General features: G+C 42.5%; 1 protein-coding gene across 1 annotated transcript in view; it reads left to right on the forward strand.

Annotated features, from left to right (window-relative positions):
• LOC110161169 (cadherin-10-like) overlaps nt 1-21,516 on the forward strand; it is a 130,851-nt gene that overhangs the window by 94,216 nt on the left and 15,119 nt on the right. Inside the window, 4 exon segments of the mRNA XM_020925882.2 lie at nt 1,334-1,455; nt 3,158-3,266; nt 5,507-5,553; nt 5,555-5,759. Coding sequence (XP_020781541.1) covers nt 1,334-1,455; nt 3,158-3,266; nt 5,507-5,553; nt 5,555-5,759 — 483 coding nt within the window.

Genomic DNA, 21,516 nt, shown 5'->3' on the forward strand with positions numbered 1-21,516 from the left:
CTCACTCGAGGTCTGACACTCAACAAGTGCGATCATATTTCATTACGGCCGCTGCTGTTGGTAATAAACTTGTAGCGGGTGCAGGAGCGTGTGGGGCGTCTCAGTTCGGCCTGTGCGCTCATTTGAAACCCGCGGAGACTCTACGGCGCATCACAAACACACACGCTCCCTATGCACGGCTCGTCCGCGACAGCGTGTGCCCTCGTGTACCAGCGTGCATCACAGGGCAGGTTCAACTTCCTAAACATCCTACCTGTCCATCTGCCTCACGTCAGCACGCCGCCCCTCGCCTTTTCACGCTCTCGCTCCTTCCTGCGTACAGCCAACACAAGCCCCTCCTACAGTTCGCGCTGATTAGAAGAGCAAGACCAAACGTGAGGCAAAAATGAGTCTAAATTTGTGTTCCAGTGTTGGCACAAAGCAGGTCTACAGCATAGAGCGGATCTACAGAACAGACCTACTGCCACATTTGGCTGAAGTTTGCCTCACAAAAGTGCACAAATGCATCTGTGTTTGTCACGATGTGCGTTTGGTTTGGTAAACGTGCAGAGGCTGGTAAATATCACTGCAAAACCACAAAAGAATGCAACTCCAGTTTGGAATAAAAAAAAAAAAAACAGGTTTAAAAATCTTCCTTCACTTTTTTCACAGTTTTGTGTAAAGTGCCAGAGGAAGTTCTCTTAAAGAAGGGGTTCTCAAACTGTGGGTGAGGATCCAAAAAAGGGGCACAGAGTGTTTCAGTGCAGTTTGCTTGGCTTTGTATTAGGTAGATCATTATGACTTGGTCAGTTTGTAAGTAGCTCACATGCTGAAAAAGTGTGAACACCCCTGCTGTAAATAAACAAAAGGGAAATACATGTTTGTAATAGTCATATTTAGAGCAGGTCACTTTTGTGTTCTGTTTTATGCTGTGTTCCTTAATGATGACATGTGAGGCAGTATAAATGGGGCTAAAACAATATCTGCTCTGTTCGAAGTTAAATTACACGTTCGCCGAAAAAATGTGAGAGCTGAAAGAATCAAAATCTTGTAAACTCAAACTCGTGTGACTGAAACAAGGCAAAATTCCCGGTGTGTTAGTCGTGCTATTATTACTGTTGTCATAGAAAGAACATGTGTAACAAGATTTCAATTTCATGGAAGTAAATCAGGTTCAACATTTGTGGATTTTCAATTTGGAAATTACTTTTTGAAAACGGTGCCTCGCATGTTTAGTAATAAGATGATTCATGCCCTCAAAAATCCCAGTGTAGTAAGTTTGAAATGGTTTGGCGTAATGAGTTTGTTTTCTTTGTTTTTCTATTTTTTAATATTTGTTATTTTTTTCTTCCAGATAATCCGAGACAGACGACCCGAGTTCCAGTTTTCATAAAGGTTTTAGACGTGAATGACAATGCCCCAGAGTTCGCCATGTCCTACGATACGTTTGTGTGCGAGAACGTCAAAGCTGGACAGGTAAGGAGACTTAAAAATCTATTTAAAGATGCACTGTGGAACTTTTTTTAGATAGTTTATTCCACGGTATAATGACAAGCAGGTGAGATCATTAGGGCAGTGTTTCCCAATTTTTTTTTCTGGGGATACATATTTTAAAAGTCACAATTCTTCGCCACCCATGTCCATAGACATTATTCGTAAATCACAAAATACATTTGTGATAATTGTTGAACATTAATAAGGATATTTTATTTTTGACTTAGTGATCGTGTCTCTCTGAACAATTAGTATTTTCGTATTTTTTTTAATTAAAGGCGCAATATCAGTAACATTGAATTTTCTCGTCTTTTTTACATACATACATAAGACACATTAAACAAATGGATGACACTTGAACTAGACTTGAAACTTTTTTATTTCCCACAAGGATGACGCAAATATACATTGAGTAATAATGGGTTTAATGCAGCTATGAGCACATTTGTTTACGTTTTACAGAAACAAAACTTAAAACCACATGACTCATTTGCATAAACTATAAGCACTGACAAAACAGTTTATTTCTTGTGCTGCTGATGTGGTTCAGCTTCTGTCGGACTAAAGGACACGATTCAGTGGAATAAGTGTGAAAATCAGTTTGAGGTCAGTAAGAACAACCAGAATTAATACATAAGGCGTACCGGATTGTAAGATGCGCTGTCAATTTTGCAGGGATTGCAGGGAAGTGTGCCTTATAGTCCGAAAAATCTGGTACTCAAAGTTTTAAACAAGTAAAAACAGTAATTAATGTTTCCCACAGAAAATAGTTTAGGCAAGGAGGTTCTGCTGAAAAAGTGAGGTGCGGGAGTGCACAGAGATGTATGCAAAGGTGGAGTTAGCAATTTGGGGGCCCTAGGCGAACTTGTGTTTGGGGCCCTCACTATAATGCACCATTTTTTATTTTTTTTTTTAATACATATTTATTGTTTTTTTTCCCATTGTACTTGAAACATGTACATCTCTATTTATTTTATTATGTTGGATTGGATTGCCTACTAGATAATCAGAATTGAAAGTAGTTTTTTCTTCTTTTTTTCCCCCTTATGATTATTGGTTAAACGTAAACTACTCTCATTTAATGTCATATTGAGAGAAAATCAAATTGCTCTGAGGCCTCGGTCATTAGTGGCACTGAGGGAAATTGTTTGGGGGCCCCTCCAGGTTTGGGGGCCCTAAGAAGCCACCTACTTTTGCCTAATGGTAGCACCACCTCTGGATCTATGTATATGTATATTTTAGACCTACATGCAGATCATGACAAGGCGACCCAAAAAAAAAATCTCTTGCGACCCACCAAAAAGTCACGACACAGTCTTTGGGAAACAATGCATTAGGGCAAGTTACAGGTCAGATCGGTGGAGAGACCATACCGTTCACAATAAGAATGCATGTTCAAGTTTTATTTATTTTTGTATTTATTTATTTTGTATGTATTTATTTTTTTGATCAACATCTGTACTTGAATAACTACAACCACAACCACATTTAATGCTATACTGTGGAACATTTCAGGCAAATCAATAAAGAGACACTGGTAGCACAGTCTCGCACTGAAAAAGGTTACACCGTGCAGCTTTAAAATAAAATAAAACATGACCCGACCCTTTATAAGTGGAAGAAAATAGATGGATGGATGGATGGATGAAAAAATGTATTTATAATTCCACGTTTTCTCTTTCAGCTGATTCAGACCATCAGCGCGGTGGACACAGACGAGCCTCTGGTTGGACATAAGTTCGTCTTCAGTATAAGTCCCACCAACCCGAACTTCACCATTGACGATAAAGAAGGTAAGACCCGTGTGCAGTTATATAAGGTTCAGTCACGTTGTAACCTTGGTTCTATGAGTCACGGAATAGCTCAATAAAATATAAAAGGAATGGGCTCTCTTCACGCTTACGTCACAAACCAAGAAGACGTTTGGAAAGATGCGATGAGAACTTCTAGCGGGCTCTGTTCGTGGTAGTAAGTCTGAGAAAATCTAGGTAAAATTAGAAAATGGTTCAGTTTTCTTCATCTCCATGTCACTGTAGCGTTCAGTTATGTTGGGCAAATCAACAATTTCAACCATACCTCAGTTTTTATCATTTCCCCGCTGACTCACAACTCCGAGTGCACTGGGTACATGCGGTTTCTTCTTCTCTTTCAAATTGAAGATGATTCCAAACAGCACATACGTACGCAGTCTTCATTTTAGCACAATTGTTTTCGCATGTTTCCAAATGTCTCCCTGGTTTGTGACATAAGTAGAGTAAAGTCTATAACTGCTGCCGAGATTTCCTTTTCAGAGAGCGCGGATTCAAAAGAATTTGGTCTCATTTTGTGTGAAAGCAAAATATGTTGGTAAAAGAATTTCAAATTTCAATATTTACATAAAAAGTCAGTAATGAAGTGATTCGGTTATGAGGGTCATTTCAAATTTGATTAGAAGTCATCACAAAAACAACTTTTTTTGCACAATTTTTCTGTTCAAATCTTTATAAATATTCACTTTCTGTGCTAATTCAAAGGCGCACTGCATAACTTTCCTGGTGGGAAGTAGACCGCCTGATGAGGTTCATGGAAATGTTGTATTTTTTGCTTTTGGTTTTGTTTTTTTGTTTGAATGTTCCACACTCACTAACTGTTTGTTTGGTTTTTTTTGTTTTTTTGAGAAACTGTACTTATCACTTTTTTAAGAATGCACTATAGGGGAACATGGAAAATCACAGTTACATACTGTACGGTTGGGGATGTAACTGTACACAAAAATCACGGGTCGGTTTTAAAGGGCACGGTTCATTTTCTGTACAGTATGAGAACAAAATGCAAAACCATTTCCTTGTTGTTTATTTGTGTTTTTTATTAAACCAACAGTTTGTTTTAACATTATACAAACTAATAAAAATAAAATAAATGCAAAGTGCTGCTTGGTAACACTAATTATGTGCCAGTGAAAGACAAAAATGAGACCCGGGGCGCAATGACTGTAGTTTTGTGAGAATTCACGCGGTTCGGAGGGACGTAGTCAAGGTGGGGGGCAATTGTTGTCAAGGTGGCTGCCTTAACTATAAAGCGCTGCGAGAAACACTGCCACCCCAATCACGGACGAGTTCCTTCGTGAATATTAAGGAGCCAAGTCTTCTGTGTAGCTGCACATGTAGTGGTGGAATGTAAACAAACTCAAAATGCACAAACTCGCTCGTCCAATCCAATTAAATCCAACTTTGTCTAGCACGTTTTATAAACAAGACAGTTTCCAAAGTGCTTTACTCAGCAATGTAAACCATTTTACTTAAAAATTAAATCAGCAGAATTATGTTTCAACCATGATGAAACTAATAGAATCAATAAATAAAATAACAACATCCAAAAGCAGTGTGAAAAAAAAAAAAGTAAAATAAAATAAAAAATATCTATATAATAACATAAAAAAATTTATAAAAAAAAAAAAAAAAAAAAAAAAAAAAAAATTATAAAAAAAAAAAATGAACAATTAAATCAAATTAATTTATTAATTTAAAAAAATAAATAAAGAAAGAAAGAAATACACAGAGGACCATACAACTCATGCGGTGTTAAAAAGCCAGAGAATAAAAGTGAGTCAGACGAGACTTAAAACTCTCACAGAGTAACAGAGAAGGTCCGGTCCCACTGGTTTTAAGTCTTGTTTTAGGCCCCATGAGCTGGAGCTGGACCTCGGACCTCAGAGAGCATGTGCAGGGGAGTAAATCTAGATGAGGTCTTAGACGTATTGTGGGGCCAGTCCATTTAAAGCTTTAAAAACAAATAATAAAATTGTGTACATGTACAGTTACACCTCTACTGTATATTCTAGTACATTTCTGTAATATGCAAATTTGTTTCTACTTTTCGTTGCACTTTTGTTTACAAGTTTGTGTAATCTTGAACTGAATCACATCTTAATCCTATACTGTGGAACATTCTATTCTGTTTAAAGCTATATTATGTGTGGAAATAAGCAGGTGGTGTAATCTCTAGTAACAAAGTTGGCATCGCTGTGAATCTAATTTCTCACTTCCTCTCTCAGATAACACGGCCAACATCCTGACTCGGAGGGGGGGCTTCAGTCGCCGGTGAGATGAGCGTCTACTTTTTACCCATCGTCATCTCGGACAACGACTACCCCATCCAGAGCAGCACGAGCACGCTGGTGATCCGAGTGTGCGCGTGCGACAGCCGCGGGAACATGCAGACCTGCAGCCCCGAGGTCCTGCCCTTCTCCGACGGACTCACCACCGGGGCCCTGGTCGCCATCCTCCTCTGCGTCTGCATCCTGCTCAGTGAGTGGAACGACTATTGGCATACGACCGCCAGGAACTAATATCTAGGGCTGTTATCGACTAAACTATCTCTTGGTGGAGTAAAGACATGTCCTACAGTTTGATTAGTCAGTTAAAAAGGCGGTGTGCCTACAGGGGCGTCGGGCATTAATCTGTTTTATTTAAAACAAGGACAGTGCGCAGAAAACATTAATCTCAGAGAATCTCAGCGCCCGATTTAGCTACAAGCTCCTTTCCATCTGCAGAGCTTGGGCTTAAAGAAACTATTTACATTAGGCCAGACGTGGGCATTGTACAACTCCCAAGAATTATAAAATAAACATGTTTTATAATTTTACCTCATGCACGGACTCAAGCTGCATTACTTTTATTTTAGAGGTGTTTTTTTAATGACATTTTTTGTAGGGCGGTCTCACTTTTTCATAACATAAACTCTCACTCGCTCGTCAAAACAATGTTATTTACTGCTTTTTATAAAGAAATACAATATACTGTATGATATTATGTAGAATTGGCCCAGTCCTCCACAAAATGTTCTGTTTCTCATGTGAATCCCATGAAAAAAGAGCAACAGTTATTCATTTGGAGAGAGATGGAGAGACAGAGAAAAACAGACAGACAGAGAGAGAGAGAAAGAGACAGAGATAGACACAGAGAGAGAAAGACAGCCAGAGAGAGATATAGAGACAGAGAGAGAGAGAGAGAGAGACAGACAGAGGGAGAGAGAGACACAGAGAGAGAGAAAGGACAAAACCGGAACAAGAATATAGCTCCCAAACAGGTGTTTCTCATGACATTTTCTAAAGCGGTTATCACTTTTTTGATATAAGACACGATCACAGAGCTTAGATAGCCACAGACAGAGAGAGAAGAAGAGAGTAACTGAGACAAGATATGAAAGAAGAGAGTGAGAATTTTGAGCCAGGAGAGAGGAGAGACAAAGGATGACAAACAGAGAAGAGAGAGACAGAGATAGAAGAGACAGGAGTGAGAGAGAGCAAATAAAGAAGACAGAGAGACAGTATTTACACACAGACGAGAAAGAGCCAGGAGAGAACAGCAGAAGACGAGAGAAGAAGAGAGAGAGAGAGAGAGAGAGACAGACAAAGAGAAGAGAGATAAAGAGACAGAGAGAAGAAGAGAGAGAAGAGAGACGAGAGAGAGAGACAGAGAAGAGAGACAGAGAGAAAGACAGCCAGAGAGAGACGAGAGATAAAGAGACAAGAGAGAAGAGAGAACAGAGAGAGAGAACAGGAGAGAGACAGAGAGACACAGAGAGAGAGAGAGAGAAGATAGAAAAGAGAGCAGAGACAGAGAGAGACAAGAGAGACAGAGAGAAGAGAGAGAGAGAGAGAGAGAGAGAGAGAGATAAAGAGACAGAGAGAGGACAGAGAGAGAGAGAGAGAGAGAGAGAGAAAGAGAGAAAGAGGAGAGAGAGAAAGAGAGCGAGAGAGAAGAGAGAGAGAGAAGAGAGGAAGAGAGAGAGAGAGCGAGCAAGAGAGAGAGGAGAGACAGAAAGAGAAGAGACAGAGAGAGGAGAAAGAGAGAGAAGAGAGGAGAGAGATGACAGAGAGAGAGAGAGACAGAGAGAGAGAGAGAGACAGAGAGAGAGAGAGAGAGAGAGAGAGAGAGAGAGAGAAGAGAAAGAGAGAGAGAGAGACAGAAGAGAGAAAGAGAGACAGAGAGAGACAGAGAGAAAAAAGAGAGAGAGAGAGAGAAGAGACAGAGAGAGAGAGAGAGAGAGAGAGAGAGAAGAGAGAGAGAGAGACAGAGAGAGAGAGAGACACAGAGAGAGAAAAGCAGAGAGAGAGAGAGAGACAGAGAGAGACAGAGAGAGAGAAGAGAGAGAGAGACAGAGAGAGAGAGACAGAGAGACAGAGAGAGAGAAGAGAGAGAGACAGAGAGAGAGAGAGAGAGAGAGAAACGTGTACGCAAAGTCTGAATACCACAACATCAATTATCGGTGTTAATCGAACAAGAACCGTGAGTATTTCCTCCGAGCCCGGCTGCATTCTGCTGCTCTGCCTTTGAGCAAGACACTGCGTCCATATTGCCCACTCCGCTCTCCGTGTGAGGCCGGAGCGTCACAGCGAGGCCGTCTGTCTTTAGAAACGTGCCAAAACACAACACGAGACTCACTACAGCCACCGCGACCAACACGTACCTGACCAACGCTCATGCACACTGAGAGTATTACGAGTACCAAAGAAGTAAAAGTACGTGTTTTGGAAGTATTTGGAGTTTTATTATTTACTTCTGCCTAGTTTAGAGGCTCAGAGTAAAAATAAAGTCCTCTTAAAGTCCTCTCTAGTTCGAAATATTACGTTTATTTACTGTAGTAGCCTTCACTCTCCCTCTCTTTTAGCTTCTCTCTCCTTCTTTTCCTCCCCCTCTTCCTCTTTTGTATCTCTTCTCCTCTCTTTCTCTCCGCTCTCTTAACCCTTCCATTTTCCTTTCTGCCTCTTCGTCTTCGTCCTCTTCACCTGTCACTCCTCTACCTCCGTCTTATCTTCCTCTCTCTCTCTCTCCTCCTATCTCTCCGTCTTCTCTCTTACGCCTCTCCGTCTCTCTCCATCCGTCCGTCTTCGTCACTCGCTCTCCTCCTGAAAGCTCGCGTCAGTTTGCTCGTGTCGGTAAAGCCGCCCGCTGTCCTCTCCTCTTCCTCTTCTCTTTCTCCTCTCACTCTCTCTCTCTCTCTCTCTTTCCTTGAGTCAGTTTGCTGTGTCACTCTCTCTCTCTCTCTCCTCTCTCTTTCTCTCTCTTCTCTTAAAAGCTCGTGTCAGTTCTTTGCCTAGTAATTCTCCTCTCCTCTCTTCTCCTCATCTTCCATATCTCCCTCTACTCTGTCGCTCACTCCTTCCTCCTCTCCTCTCTCCTCCCTCCCTCTCTTCTTCCTCTCTCCTCCTTCTGTCCTCTCCTCTTTCCTGTTGAACGCTCATGTTAGTTTGCAGTGGAGTAATGCCCCCACACTATCCCCCTCCGTCTCTCCTCTCTCTCTCTCTCTCTCTTCCTCTCTCCTCTCTTCCCTCCTTCCATCTCTTCTCTCCTCTCTTCCCTCTTGAAAGCTTGTCTCCCTCTATCTCTTTCTCTCTCCTGTTGAAAGCTCATGTCAGTGTGCAGCGTAGTAAGTAATGCTGCCTCTCTCCTCCGCTCTCTCCTCTCTCTCCTCTCTCTCTCTCTCCCCTCTCTCCCCCTCTCTCCTCTTCTCCTCTCCTCCCCTCTCCTTCTCCTTCTCTCTCCTCTCTCTCTCCTCTCTCCCTCTCCTCCTCCTCTCTCCTCTCATTCTCTCTCCCTCTCCCCTCTCCTGTCTCTCCATTTCATCCCTCTCTCCTCTCCCTCTCTTCACTCTTTCCTGTCAACCTCGTGTCAGTTGCAGTGTAGTAGTGCCTCCTCTCTCTCCCTCCTCCCCCTCTCCCTCCTCTCTCCTCTCCTCCTCTCTCCTCCTCTCTCCTCTCTCCTCTCTCTCCTCCCTCCCTCTCTCCTCTCTCTCTCCTCTCCTCTCCTCTCTCTCCCTCTCTCCCTCTCTCTCTCCTCTCCTCTCTCTCTCTCTCCTCTCCTCCTTCCTCTTCCTCTCCCTCTCTCTCTCTCCTCTCCCCTCCCTCCTCTCTCTCCCTCTCTCCTCTCCTCTCTCCTCTCTCCCTCTCCTCTCTCCTCTCCTCTCCCCTCTTCTCTCTCTCTCTCCTCTCTCTCCCTTCCTCCTCCTCCTCTCCTCTCCTCCCTCTCTCCTCTCCTCTCTCTCTCTCTCTCTCTCTCTCTCCTCTCTCCTCTCTCTCTCTCTCTCCTCTCTCCTCTTCCTTCTCTCTCTCCTGTAAAACTCCTGTCAGTGTGCAGTGCAGTCTCCCCCTCTCTCTCTCCTCTCTCTCCTCTCTCTCTCTCTCTCTCTCTCTCTCCTCTCCTCTCTCTCCTCTCCTCTCTCTCTCTCTCCTCTCTCTCTTCTCTCCTCTTCCTCTCTCTTCTCTCTCCTCCCTCTCCTCCTCCTCTCTCTCCTCTCCTCCTCTCCTCTCTCTCCTCTCCCCTCTCTCCTCTCTCTCTCTCTCTCCTCTCTCTCCTCTCTCTCTCTCTCTCTCCTCTCTCTCTCTCCTCTCTCCTCTCTCTCTTCTCTCTCTTCCTCTCTCTCCTCTCTTCCTCTCTTCTCCTGTCTCTCTCTCTCTCTCTCTCTCTCTCCCCTCTCCTCTCCTCTCTCCTCTCTCTCCTCTCTCCTCCTCTTCCTCTCGCTTGTCTCCTGTAGAAACCTGGTGTCAGTGTGCAGTGCAGTAATGCTCTCTCTCTCTCTCTCTCTCTCTCTCTCTCTCTCTCCTCTCTCCTCTTCCTCTCGTGTCTCTCCTAGAAACCTGGTGTCAGTCTCTGCAGTGCAGTAATCTCTCTCTCTCTCTCTCTCTCTCCTCTCTCTCCTCTCTCTCCTCTCCTCCTCTTCCTCTCGTGTCTCCTGTAGAAACCTGGTGTCAGTGTGCAGTGCAGTAATGCTCCCTCTCTCCTCTCTCTCTCTCTCTCCTCTCTCTCTCTCTCTCTCCTCTCTCCTCTCCTCTTCCTCTCGCGTCTCCTGTAGAAACCTGGTGTCAGTGTGCAGTGCAGTAATGCGCCGCATCGGGCCTGTCAGGATTTGGACGTGTTTGGAGCCAGAAAAGAGCATTAGCTTTTGGAGAAGTGCTGCTTATTATTCAAACAGACAGGGGGCGCTTCAGGTCACCCCGGGACACAAAAACTACACGTTTAAAATCACACCGTTTTATTACGTCCGAGTGATATTTATTCTGTCGTTATTTGAGCTTTTTTTTGGGAAAGTGACATGCTTTATTAAAACCGTTTGTGCCGGTGTGACAGCTGCTACGAGTCCAGCAGCACGCGGGACGTTTTTACACATTTTTACAGAAAATCCACTTCATTCTGTTGCAAATCTAGTAATATTTTATTTTTTTAGTGCTTCTCCGTGTTGGTAAAATTTAGTCGCAAAAGTTTTCACCTTGTCTGAGATCTAAAATACAAACTTCTCCAATCCTTTACGACGACGTGAGTCCGGTCACTGGTGAATGAGTTCAGATCGGTGTGATTGACAGATGGATTAGCCAATCAATTGCTTTATAAAAATGTGGAGATTTGGAGGATTTTTTGTCAATATTTGAGCTGTAAAAGGTTGAATAAGTGTTTTCTACAGCTATTTATCGGCTCTTTGGAAACATGCGGATGGCGATAGAGAAAATGTCATTGTATTCTTTCTTTTTTAACTTTTATAAATTGTTCAAGGGGTGTGATTGACAGCTGGATTAGCCAATCAGGGACACTCTTGGTCCTTCTGTATCGAAACAAACATAGCTGCTCATGAAGGGGTCACATTACACGGGTTGAATATATTTTGGAGGACAATATTTATCCTGTGCACAATTTCTTTAGAAGAATTTGGAGATTTGGGGTATTTTTTTTGTCAAGATTTGAGCTGTGAAAGACTGAATTGGCATTATTGTTATTGAGTCATCTGGACAAAGTAGTTTCAGTTTCATTTTCATTATCATTTATTGCTGTGTATCTCGAGAATGAATATTAACTTTGTCAAAAAACATAACACACACTTTACAAAAACGTCCCATGAATGAAACAATGACTCGAGGAAGAATAGATGCGCTTCAGTCGCTAACGGAGGTCAAAATAAATACAAATAATCCAAGGTGAGAGAAATGTGACTTCAAAACCTTCAAAATGTTGTAACCCCAGTTTAGACCTGGAATAGTCCTCTTATAGACCTGGAATAGTTCTGTTATAGACCTGTTTAGACATGGAATAGTCCTGTTATAGACCTGGTTTAGACCTGGAATAGTCCTGTTATAGACCTGGATAGTTCTGTTATAGACCTGGAATAGTCCTGTTATAGACCTGGAATAGTTCTGTTATAGACCCTGTTTAGACCATGGAATAGTCCTGTTATAGACCTGGAATAGTCCTGTTATAGACCTGGAATAGTCCTGTTATAGACCTGGAATAGTCCTGTTATAGACCTGGAATAGTCCTGTTATAGACCTGGAATAGTCTTGTTATAGACCAGGTTTAGACCTGGAATAGTCCTGTTATAGACCTGGAATAGTTCTGTTATAGACCTGGAATAGTCCTGGAATAGTCCTGTTATAGACCTGGAATAGTCTTGTTATAGACCTGGTTTAGACCTGGAATAGTCCTGTTATAGACCTGGAATAGTCCTTGTTATAGACCTGGTTTAGACCTGGAATAGTCCTGTGATAGACCTGGCTTAGACCTGGAATAGTCCTGTTATAGACCTGGAATAGTCCTGTTATAGACCTGGAATAGTCCTGTTATAAACCTGGTTTAGACCTGGAATAGTCCTGTGATAGACCTGGCTTAGACCTGGAATAGTCCTGTTATAGACCTGGAATAGTCCTGTTATAGACCTGGAATAGTCCTTTATAGACCTGTTATAGACCTGGAATAGTCCTGTTATAGACCTGGAATAGTCCTGTTATAGACCTGGAATAGTCCTGTTATAGACCTGGTTTAGATCTGGTGGAGCTCTCAAAGCCTTATCTTAGGTTATACTTGATGTAAAAAGTTTGAAAAGAACTGCATTATACCACGTTTCCGCCGCTTTTATATTAAAACAGACGCTCTTGACACACCAGGCAACCAAGTATTACAAGTACTAGAACTTTAAGAGCGTAATTGTATACTTGTACACCTTTTACCTTGTTTTTTATCCGTGAAAAGAGCTCTATAAAAGTCTTTCTTACTTATCTTTTACTATTACGAACACTACTATTCCTCCTGCTTGACAATAATATTCAGATAATGTGCACAGCTGCTTTTCCTTTTTCCTTTACCCAGTTTTTCCTCCATGTTGCAAAAATCACGGCTTTTTACGATCCAAAAATTAACTACGAGGTCTGAAATCTTTGTGGGCCTTGTACTGTAATGATCCGTGCCCACACAAAAACACAGACCTTGGAAAAAGTGAATGGTTTTCTCTGAGAAAAACAATATTGATCAATGAGGTAACATCACAGAAAGACCAGATAAAAGACAGAAGACTTTTGTTTATGTTTTGTATCTAGGGCATAAAGCCTCGAGAATACAGTTGAAGTGAATTGTAAATAGGTCGGTTGGAATGAACTAAATCCTTACAGCGGCTAATCCAAAATATCAGAACAGATTTTAGCCAATGAAGAGGCTGAAAACCACAAAAAACCTTGAAAACATCACAGTTTCTGTCTTTTATTTCTCCTAAACCTGACATAACTTCGTGAGAGGTCAATCATCGACTTCTCTATATGGGGAATGTTCCAAACTCTGGCTTTAAGTGTCCATCTCCGCTGGGGTCACATAAAGATAAAATATGATAAGATAATCCTTTATTGACAAGACAACACAACAACAAAAGCACCAAACATCCACCGCAGAACCATAGGACATTGTGAAATCAAATTTTTTTAGCGAGGTCGTTCACATTTCCAATTAGAAAAGCACTCAGAGAGCGCAGACCTCCGCCAAGGACTAGCCCCATTTTTTATATAAATTGTGATAAAATCAGTCTTGTGGATCAGAGCTGGATCAGCCTTTGGAATATGAAAGAGGATCCCACTGTCCATCCCTGAGTCAAATTTCATGGGGTTTGGTCAATAATTAACCCAGATATTGAGAAACAAAATTTTTGGCCCCATTTACCACAATGTTAACTAAAATTTCAAAGTGATCCAGAATCCAGGATTTCTTCCGGATCACCCCCAAAATGAAATCAGTTCTTCCTTTTCACATTTCCAACAAATCCTGAAAATTTCATCAAAATCGGTCCATAACTTTTTGAGTTATGTTGCTAACAGAGACAAACAAACAAACAAACAAAACAGACAAACGCCGGCAATTGGTGGAGGTAATTAAATACGACTTTAATGCGATCTCCAGTGTGAACTCTAAACGCCCCAAAAGTGTCCCGCATAAGCATTGGAGGACACGACGACAGCACGTGTTTATGGAAGTCGCCTAAACGTTTGGGCTTTTCTCCCAAAATACGGCTCTTCCAGTTCGTCGTAAAATGGACAGGTTACATGTCCACAGTCGCTTTGTTTGTTTGAGTCTTTAGCCTCCTTGTGTTTGACTCGCAGGCTCTTTATTTTTCATTGACATTGGAGCCAGGACCAACTGTAACCATGCTCGGACATTTCAGAAAACGCCCGGTTCATACCTCTTCAATTTGTCCTGAATACAGCGATCCCCCCAAATGTTAATAAACTCACTAACCTCACTTTCCCTCCATTGGCCAGACTCCGAGCCTGATGTGTAGATGGAATAAATGTGACCCGACCGTTCAGACTGAAGTCGCGTGTCAAAAGATCGGATAAGTAAGAGCACATATCCAAGTGGCCTGGGTCACATTTGAACAAATCTGATCTGCGTCGCTCAGTCATTAAAAGATCAGATACAGGAGCATAGTAATAAAAAAAAATCAGATTTGGGTCACTTCAGGCTGCAGTCTGAACATAGCCTAAGTTAATAATAATAATAATATTACATTTTATTTATATTGCACTTTACATAAAATAATCTCAAAGTGCTACAGGTAAAAACAATGAGTAAAAAAGTGCTCAGCAAACAGATCAAGCTAAAACTACAGGAATTAATACGATAAAACAAGAATAAAAACAATTAAAGCTTTAGTAAAAAGTGCTTATATAAACTTCATAAAGACAAGCAGTAAAGTGTATTTACCTTGTTGACATGTTTCGGCTGCTAGCTGCAAGTCATCTTCAGAACTGAGAAAGAGACACCGGGCGACGGGAGGCGTGGTCAGTCCGAGCGACCTGCCAGGTCCATCAGGTTGACCACGCCTACAGGAAGTAACAACAGCTGATATACGACACGTCACCACCAACACCGGTGACAGTTCTGAAATGGCTTGCAGCAGCAGCCGAAAATGTCAACAAGGTAAATACACTTTACTGCATTGTCTTTAAAAAGAACTAAGAAGTTAAAAAGGCTTTAGTAAAAAGGTACGTTTTAAGATTTTGTTTAAAAACAGAAATAGACTGTGGGGCTCTCAAGTGGTCGGGGAGAGGATTCCAAAGCCTTGGAGCTGCAGAGGAGAAGGCCCGATCACCCATGGTGCAAAGTTTGGTTCTGGGGGGTTGGAGAGTGTTGGTGGCTGCAGAGCGGAGGGAGCGTGAGGGGGTCTGGGGAGTGAGGAGCTCCTTAACTCTTTCCCCCATGAAGACGACATTTGACGATCCCCCCTGAACCCTTAATGACGACTTTTGACTCCTCCGCTGTATCACTAAAGACGAGATTTGACGACCTTTAGAAACGTCTCGGTTTTTCACATTTAAACAGAGACTGTGACAGGTGGGGGCCACTACAACCCACACTAGACTGACCAATAGGATTCAAGGATATGTTTTCACAGATTTTTTCCAAAGTTAATCGAAATAGTGACGATGGTAGCTTCCGGAAAAAAACACAACACGAAACACGTGCAATGGAAAGATCGCGGCGCTGCGGCGCACAGTTTTAGAAATAATGAGGAGCGGACGTATTTTATGGATAAGTTTAGAGAAAGTGACTTTTATAGATTTCAAAGTGATGATGTTGAAGTTGATTATAAAGTGGAAAACAGCGATAGCGACGGACTTTCGGGGAGAAGGTGAGATGCCGCTGATGCGTCTGTGTGGAGTCCTGCGAGATCCGAACAAACTATCTGAGCTTTATACTCGATTATGAACCAAAATTGCCCTGAAATCTGGATGTTGCCCAGGCCAGTCCTTTAAAATATTTCAGTCTTTTTTTTCCAAGATGCGATGTATAACAGAATCGCTACAGAAAAAACGCTCTTATGTGGAGCTCTGCACATGAGAAAATAACCAAGATGACAAATACTGGACACACACTGACGGGGAAGAGTTTTATTATTATATTATTATATTATAATAAGCTAAATGAGTTGAATAAATAAGTTGAATAAGCTAAATGAGTTGAATAAGTTAAATGGAAAAAAATGAATTGGGTGCACACAGGTGAACAACAGGTAAAAACAGGTGCACACTTGGCTATACTGTATCTGGTGATATGAAATCTGTTTAAATACTTTGACAAAGTATATTTTTTTATTTTTTTTATGAATATAGTACTCAGAACATGCAGATATCAGATGCTGAATGTAGTTTTTTGTTTTCGAGTTTGCACCTGACCAGGTAAACTCTCATTTTCAGTGAGCTGTTATACACCTATAAATGAGTTGAATCACATTTAAACATCCATAAATGAATAGTTCAGAGTCTAAGGTTTCCAGAGATACAAATATGTCTGTGTTACAATTAAGTTCATGAGTGTAAAAATCATTTATAATCACTCGTGGAAGTCTGTTTTCTTTTATGCAGTTATGCTCTATGGGTGTAGCCCTAGTAACATATGTATGGGTTGTTCCTAGTCGGCGTCCAGGGGGGAAAGAGTTAAGGTACTGGGGGGAGTGACCGTGGATGCACTGGTGAGTGAGGAGGGAGACCTTATACTCAATCCTGAGTGTGATAGGGAACCAGTGAAGGGATTTCAGGATGGGGGTGATGTGGTCAAATTTGGTTAGAGACCAAGTAGGACCACAAGAGTTTCTCCCTGTTTCAAAGTCCAGAGTGAACTGGTCCACGTTGGATTATTGTGGCTGTCGGTCAGCTGTCAATCATCGCTCTAGAGCCCGGCCCAACCCGCCAGGCCCCTCACACTCTGGAGGATTTTTCAGATTTTGCTTAGGGATGGATTACCGCTTCGGGAGGGTGTTTAATGGTTCTTTAAGCATCAAACCTTTCTCAAATTCTCTCAAATATTAAAATAAATTGGATCCTCATCTAACCTGGAGTGGCACCACAAGAGGGCGCTGTTGAGGAGCGTTTAGAGACAAAAGTGGGGCAGAAAAAGTGTCACAAAGCGAGACAATGTGGGGGTTTTCACTGGGCCTGACTGTGTTTTCTTAATCGTATTATTAACTTTTGGAGTTTTAATTGCACATTTCCTTGACCTATGCACAGTTTTGATTTGATTTGATACCAAGAATCACACACAACGCTGCTTTTACAAGTCTCATTTTAGGACCTGATTTAATTGTGAAATTCTGTATCTGACTGTAAAACTGTAGAAAGTCTTAAAAACGTGAAAAAAACAAAACTAGTTCGTTCAATTCAAATGGTTTGCCGTGGTCCTAAGTTATTCCTGATTTACCGTCTCCATTCTGAGCTTCCTAATTATTCACCGCGATGACTTTATAAGCGCTTTATGAAACTTTCAGAGACCAGAGCGGAGTCTTGCAGTCATATAAATGCTGACAACTAGCATGCTAACACACACTTCCTGATTATCGAACAATAAAACGCTTTCTTTATTCAACGCATCTGTAATGGGGCTGGGAAAATGTCGCTCAAATCCACTGGGGAAAAACTTGAGTCAAGTTTTGTTTAGTTTTTTTTATATTAATTGAAATTTGTGTTAAAATTCTCTGGAAAAAAAAGAACAGTATCACCATTTCCCACGTCATTTTCAGATCTTTGTCTCGGTTGCCGTCTTGCGTCTTGATCACCTCATCACGGTAATGTTCTCGGACACATTACAAGTCCTTCAGTTCATTTGCGGCTCCGTTTGCGACAGCTGTCACCGCGCCGTCCGACCGGATTTGTCCAGTTTTAGATGAAGACGTTGCCGTGGTGATTATCTGGTCTTGTGTCACCGCTGTGAGGCTCGCGGTCGATATCCCGGCGGCGCGGGGAACAAAGAGCTGCGTGTTTCGGCCTCTGTAGGATTTGTACAACGACCGGGCGATTTCGAACGAGAGAATTCAGTCAATTAGTGATGTACAGACATCCTCTGCTCCTTCTGACCCTCTCCTTCTGCATCATCTGCCCCATCTGACCTTCTCCTCTACTTCATCTGCCCCTCTTCTCTAAATCCTTTGCTTCTCTGCTCTGTGTGACCCTCTCCTCAACTTCCTCTGCTCCATCTCGTCCTCTCCTCTGTTTCCTCTGCTCCATCTTAGCCTCTTCTCTGCTCTACCTGCCCCTCTTTTCTAAATCCTCTGCTCCACCTGAACCTCTCCTCTGCTCCGTCGGCCCCTTGTTTCTACATCCTCTGTCCCTTCTGACCCTGTCCTCTACTCTTCTGCATCCTCTGATCCTCTCCTCTGTTTCCTCTGCTCCTCTAGCCTCTTCTCTGCTCTACCTGCCCCTCTTTTCTAAATCCTCTGCTCCACCTGAACCTCTCCTCTGCTCCGTCGGCCCCTTGTTTCTACATCCTCTGTCCCTTCTGACCCTGTCCTCTACCCTTCTGCATCCTCTGACCCTCTCGTCTTCTTCCTCTGCTCCGTCTAACCCACACTTACGCATCCTTTGCTCCTTCTGACCCTCTCTTCGACTCTTCTGCATCCTCTGAGTCTCTCGTCTCCATCTTCTGTTCCATCTGACCCTCTCCTCTTCTCTATCGGACCCTCTCCTCTGCATCTTCTGCTCAATCCGACATTCTTCTCTGCTTCATTTGTCCTTCGTTGTTGTTGAAGCAGTTCAGGTCTTTTACGCGACTAGATTTACATTTATTTATTTGATCCCAGAGGAGAAATTCTGCTGCAGCTTAAAAAAAAAACTTTCACAGAAGAACATCAGGCAAGAACCAGAAGTACACAAAAACACAACTGCAAATACTACCACTACCACTATTACTACTATTGCAACTTCAGTGTTACTTCTATTATTGCTACTACTTCAACTAGTACTACCACCACCACCTCAGCTACTACTACTACAACTACAACTACGACTACTGTTACTACCACTACTACTGCGACTAATACTACCACCGCCTCTACTGCTGGTGGTGCTACTACTACTACTACTACTACTACTACTACTGCTATTACTACTACAACTATTACTGCTACTACTACTACTACTGCTACTACTGCTATTACTACTACAACTGCTACTACTACTACAACTACTACTACTGCTGCAACTGCTACTGTTAAAACTGCAACTACTACTATTACTACTGCTACTATTACTCTACCACCACTGCTACTAGAAGTACTACTACTACAGCTACTACTACTACTTCTATTAGTACTACTACTACAGCTACTACTACTACTGCTACTAGTACTACTACTACAGCTACTACTATTACTGCTACTACCACTACTACTGCTGCTACAGCTACTACTACTACTACTACTACTAGTACTTCTACTATTACTACTATTACTACTACTATTACTACAACTGCTACTTACTACTACTACTACTACTACTACTAGCTACTACTACTACTACTACTACTACTACTACTACTACTACTACTACTACTACTGCAACGACTATTATTACTACCACTCCTACCTCTACTACTACTACTACTACTACTACTACTACTACTACTTCTACTATTATAACTACTATTACTACTACTATGTACTATGTTACTACAATTGTCAATATTTGTACTCTGAGTATTTAGTTATGTCCCGGTCCCTACTACTACTACTACTACTACTACTACTACTACTACTACTACTACTATACTACACTACTACTACTACTACTACTACTACTACTACTACTACTACAGTTACTACTATTACTACTACTACAACTACTACTACTAATCTTATATTACAGCTAGTACTACTACTACTACTACTGCTATTACTACTACAGCTACAGCTACTTCCTCCAGTACTTGTGTTCCCACAGTTGTCAGTACTTGTACTTTTAGAGTAGAGTACTTCGCGGTGTCCGTGTGCACAAATGGAGCTGTCACTCTCTGGACGCTCGCTCAAGTGGAAAACAGTCCGATACATTATTTACCGACGCGCCCTTGACCGTGAACGACGTCGCTCGCTCCGGCTTTTCCCCGGTAAAACGATCGGGGCGTTCGCGTGGGCGAGCGTACGAACGGAAGAGAGCGAATAAAAGCGAAGCGAATAAAAGCGAGTGAATAAAAGCGAGTGAATAGAGGAGTGTGTGGAGGAGTGTGGAGGTCTGGAGTGGCGCTTTGGTCAAACAGAACGTCTTCTCTCAGACCTGAGCCGCGCACGAGCCATTTTGTTAAGTGCAGCTATTTCTTCACTGAGAACGGAGAGGGTACGGAGAAATGATGGAAAGAAAGAGAGATGGAGGGAGAGAGAGAGAGAGAGAAAGGGAGGGATATACCTACAGATATATTATGCATGAGAGAAAGAAAAGAGAGAAAGTCACGTAGAGAGAAAGAGAAAGAGTGCATTCAAGATTTAAGACTTTGTCGTAGAAAAACAACGAAGAGAGAGACGGAGAGAGAGAGAAAGGAAGAGACAGAGGCAGAAAGATGGAGAGCGAAAGAGAGAGAAGAGAGGGAGGGAGGAAGAGAGATGGAGGGAGCGAGAGAAGAGAAGAGAGGGAGAGAAGAAGCGGAGTCATTGTCAGAAAAAAACAACGCAGAGAGAGATGAAGAAAGAGAGAGAGAGAGAAGGGAGGGTAGAAGACAAACAGAGCAACAAATGGAGAGAGAGAAAGAGGTAATTGTGGGAGGGATGGAAAAACAACAAAGAGAGAGAGAGAGAGAGAGTGAGGGAGAAAGAAAGACTAAGAGACAAGGAGAGCGAAAGAGAAGGGAGGGAGAGGTGTGGGGAGAGAGAAGTATGGGAGGGAGGAAGAGAAATAGAGAGCGAGAAAGCGAGAGAAGAGGGAAAGGACGGATGGAGAGAGAGAGGAGGAGAAAGGGAGGGATATACCTATAGATATATTATACATGAGAGAAAGAAAAGAGAGAGAGAAAGTCACGTAGAGAGAAAGAAAGAGAGTGGATTCAAGATTTAAGGCTTTGTCGCAGAAAAACACTGAAAAGAGAGAGGGAAGAAAGACAAAGAGAGATGGAGAGCGAAAAAGAAGGGAGGGAGAAACAGAGAGAGAGAGAGACAGAGAGAAAGAGAGAGAAAGAGAGAGAGATTCAACAACGAAGAGAGAGGGGGAGTGAAAAGAGAAAATAGAGGGAGAGGTGTGGGGAGAGAGAAATATTGGAGGGAGGAAGAGATAAAGAGAGGAAAAAAGAGAGAGGAGAGGGGAAGGACGGGTGGAGAGAGAGAAAGGGAAAACAGAGAGAGAAAGAGAGAGAGTGGGTTCAAGATTCAAGTTGTTGTCACAGAAAAACAACGAAGAGAGAGAGAGGGAGGGAGAGAGGGAAAGGGAGAGAAGAGTCGGAGAAGGTGGGGAGAGAGAAGAAAGGGAGGAAGAGATGCAGATAGTGAGAAAAGGAAAAGGAGGGAAGGATGGAGAGAGAGAGAGAGAGAGAGACAGTGAGAAAGGTAGAGAGGGAGGAAGAAAGACTAAGAGAGACGGAGAGCGAGAGAGAAGGGAGAGGTATGGAAGGAAGGAAGAGAGACAGAATGAGAAAAAGAGGAGGGAGCAAGAGAAGGGAGGGAGAGGAAAGACAAAGAGAAAGTGACAGAGAGAGAGAGAGAAAAGAGAGACGGAGGCAGAGAGACTAATACGAAGCGAGAGAGAAGACAGCGAAGGGAGGAAGAGACATAGAGAGTGAGAAAGAGAGAGAAGAGAAAGGAGGGATGGAGGAGCGAGAGAAGGGAGGTGTTATACATAGAAAGAAAGGGAAGACGGAGAGAAAGTCACAGAGAGAAGAGACGGAGAGACAGAGTGGATTCAAGGTTTAAGATCACTGTCAGAGAAAAACAACAAAAAGAGGAGGGGAGAGAGAGACGGAAGAAAGGGAGAGGAGAGGAAGAAAGACTGAGAGGGATAGCGAGAGATAG

The sequence above is a fragment of the Boleophthalmus pectinirostris genome, unplaced genomic scaffold (genome assembly GCF_026225935.1).
Source record: "Boleophthalmus pectinirostris isolate CB_2022bp ecotype Guang Dong unplaced genomic scaffold, ASM2622593v1 HiC_scaffold_15, whole genome shotgun sequence".
NCBI classification, from domain to species: Eukaryota; Metazoa; Chordata; class Actinopteri; order Gobiiformes; family Gobiidae; genus Boleophthalmus; species Boleophthalmus pectinirostris.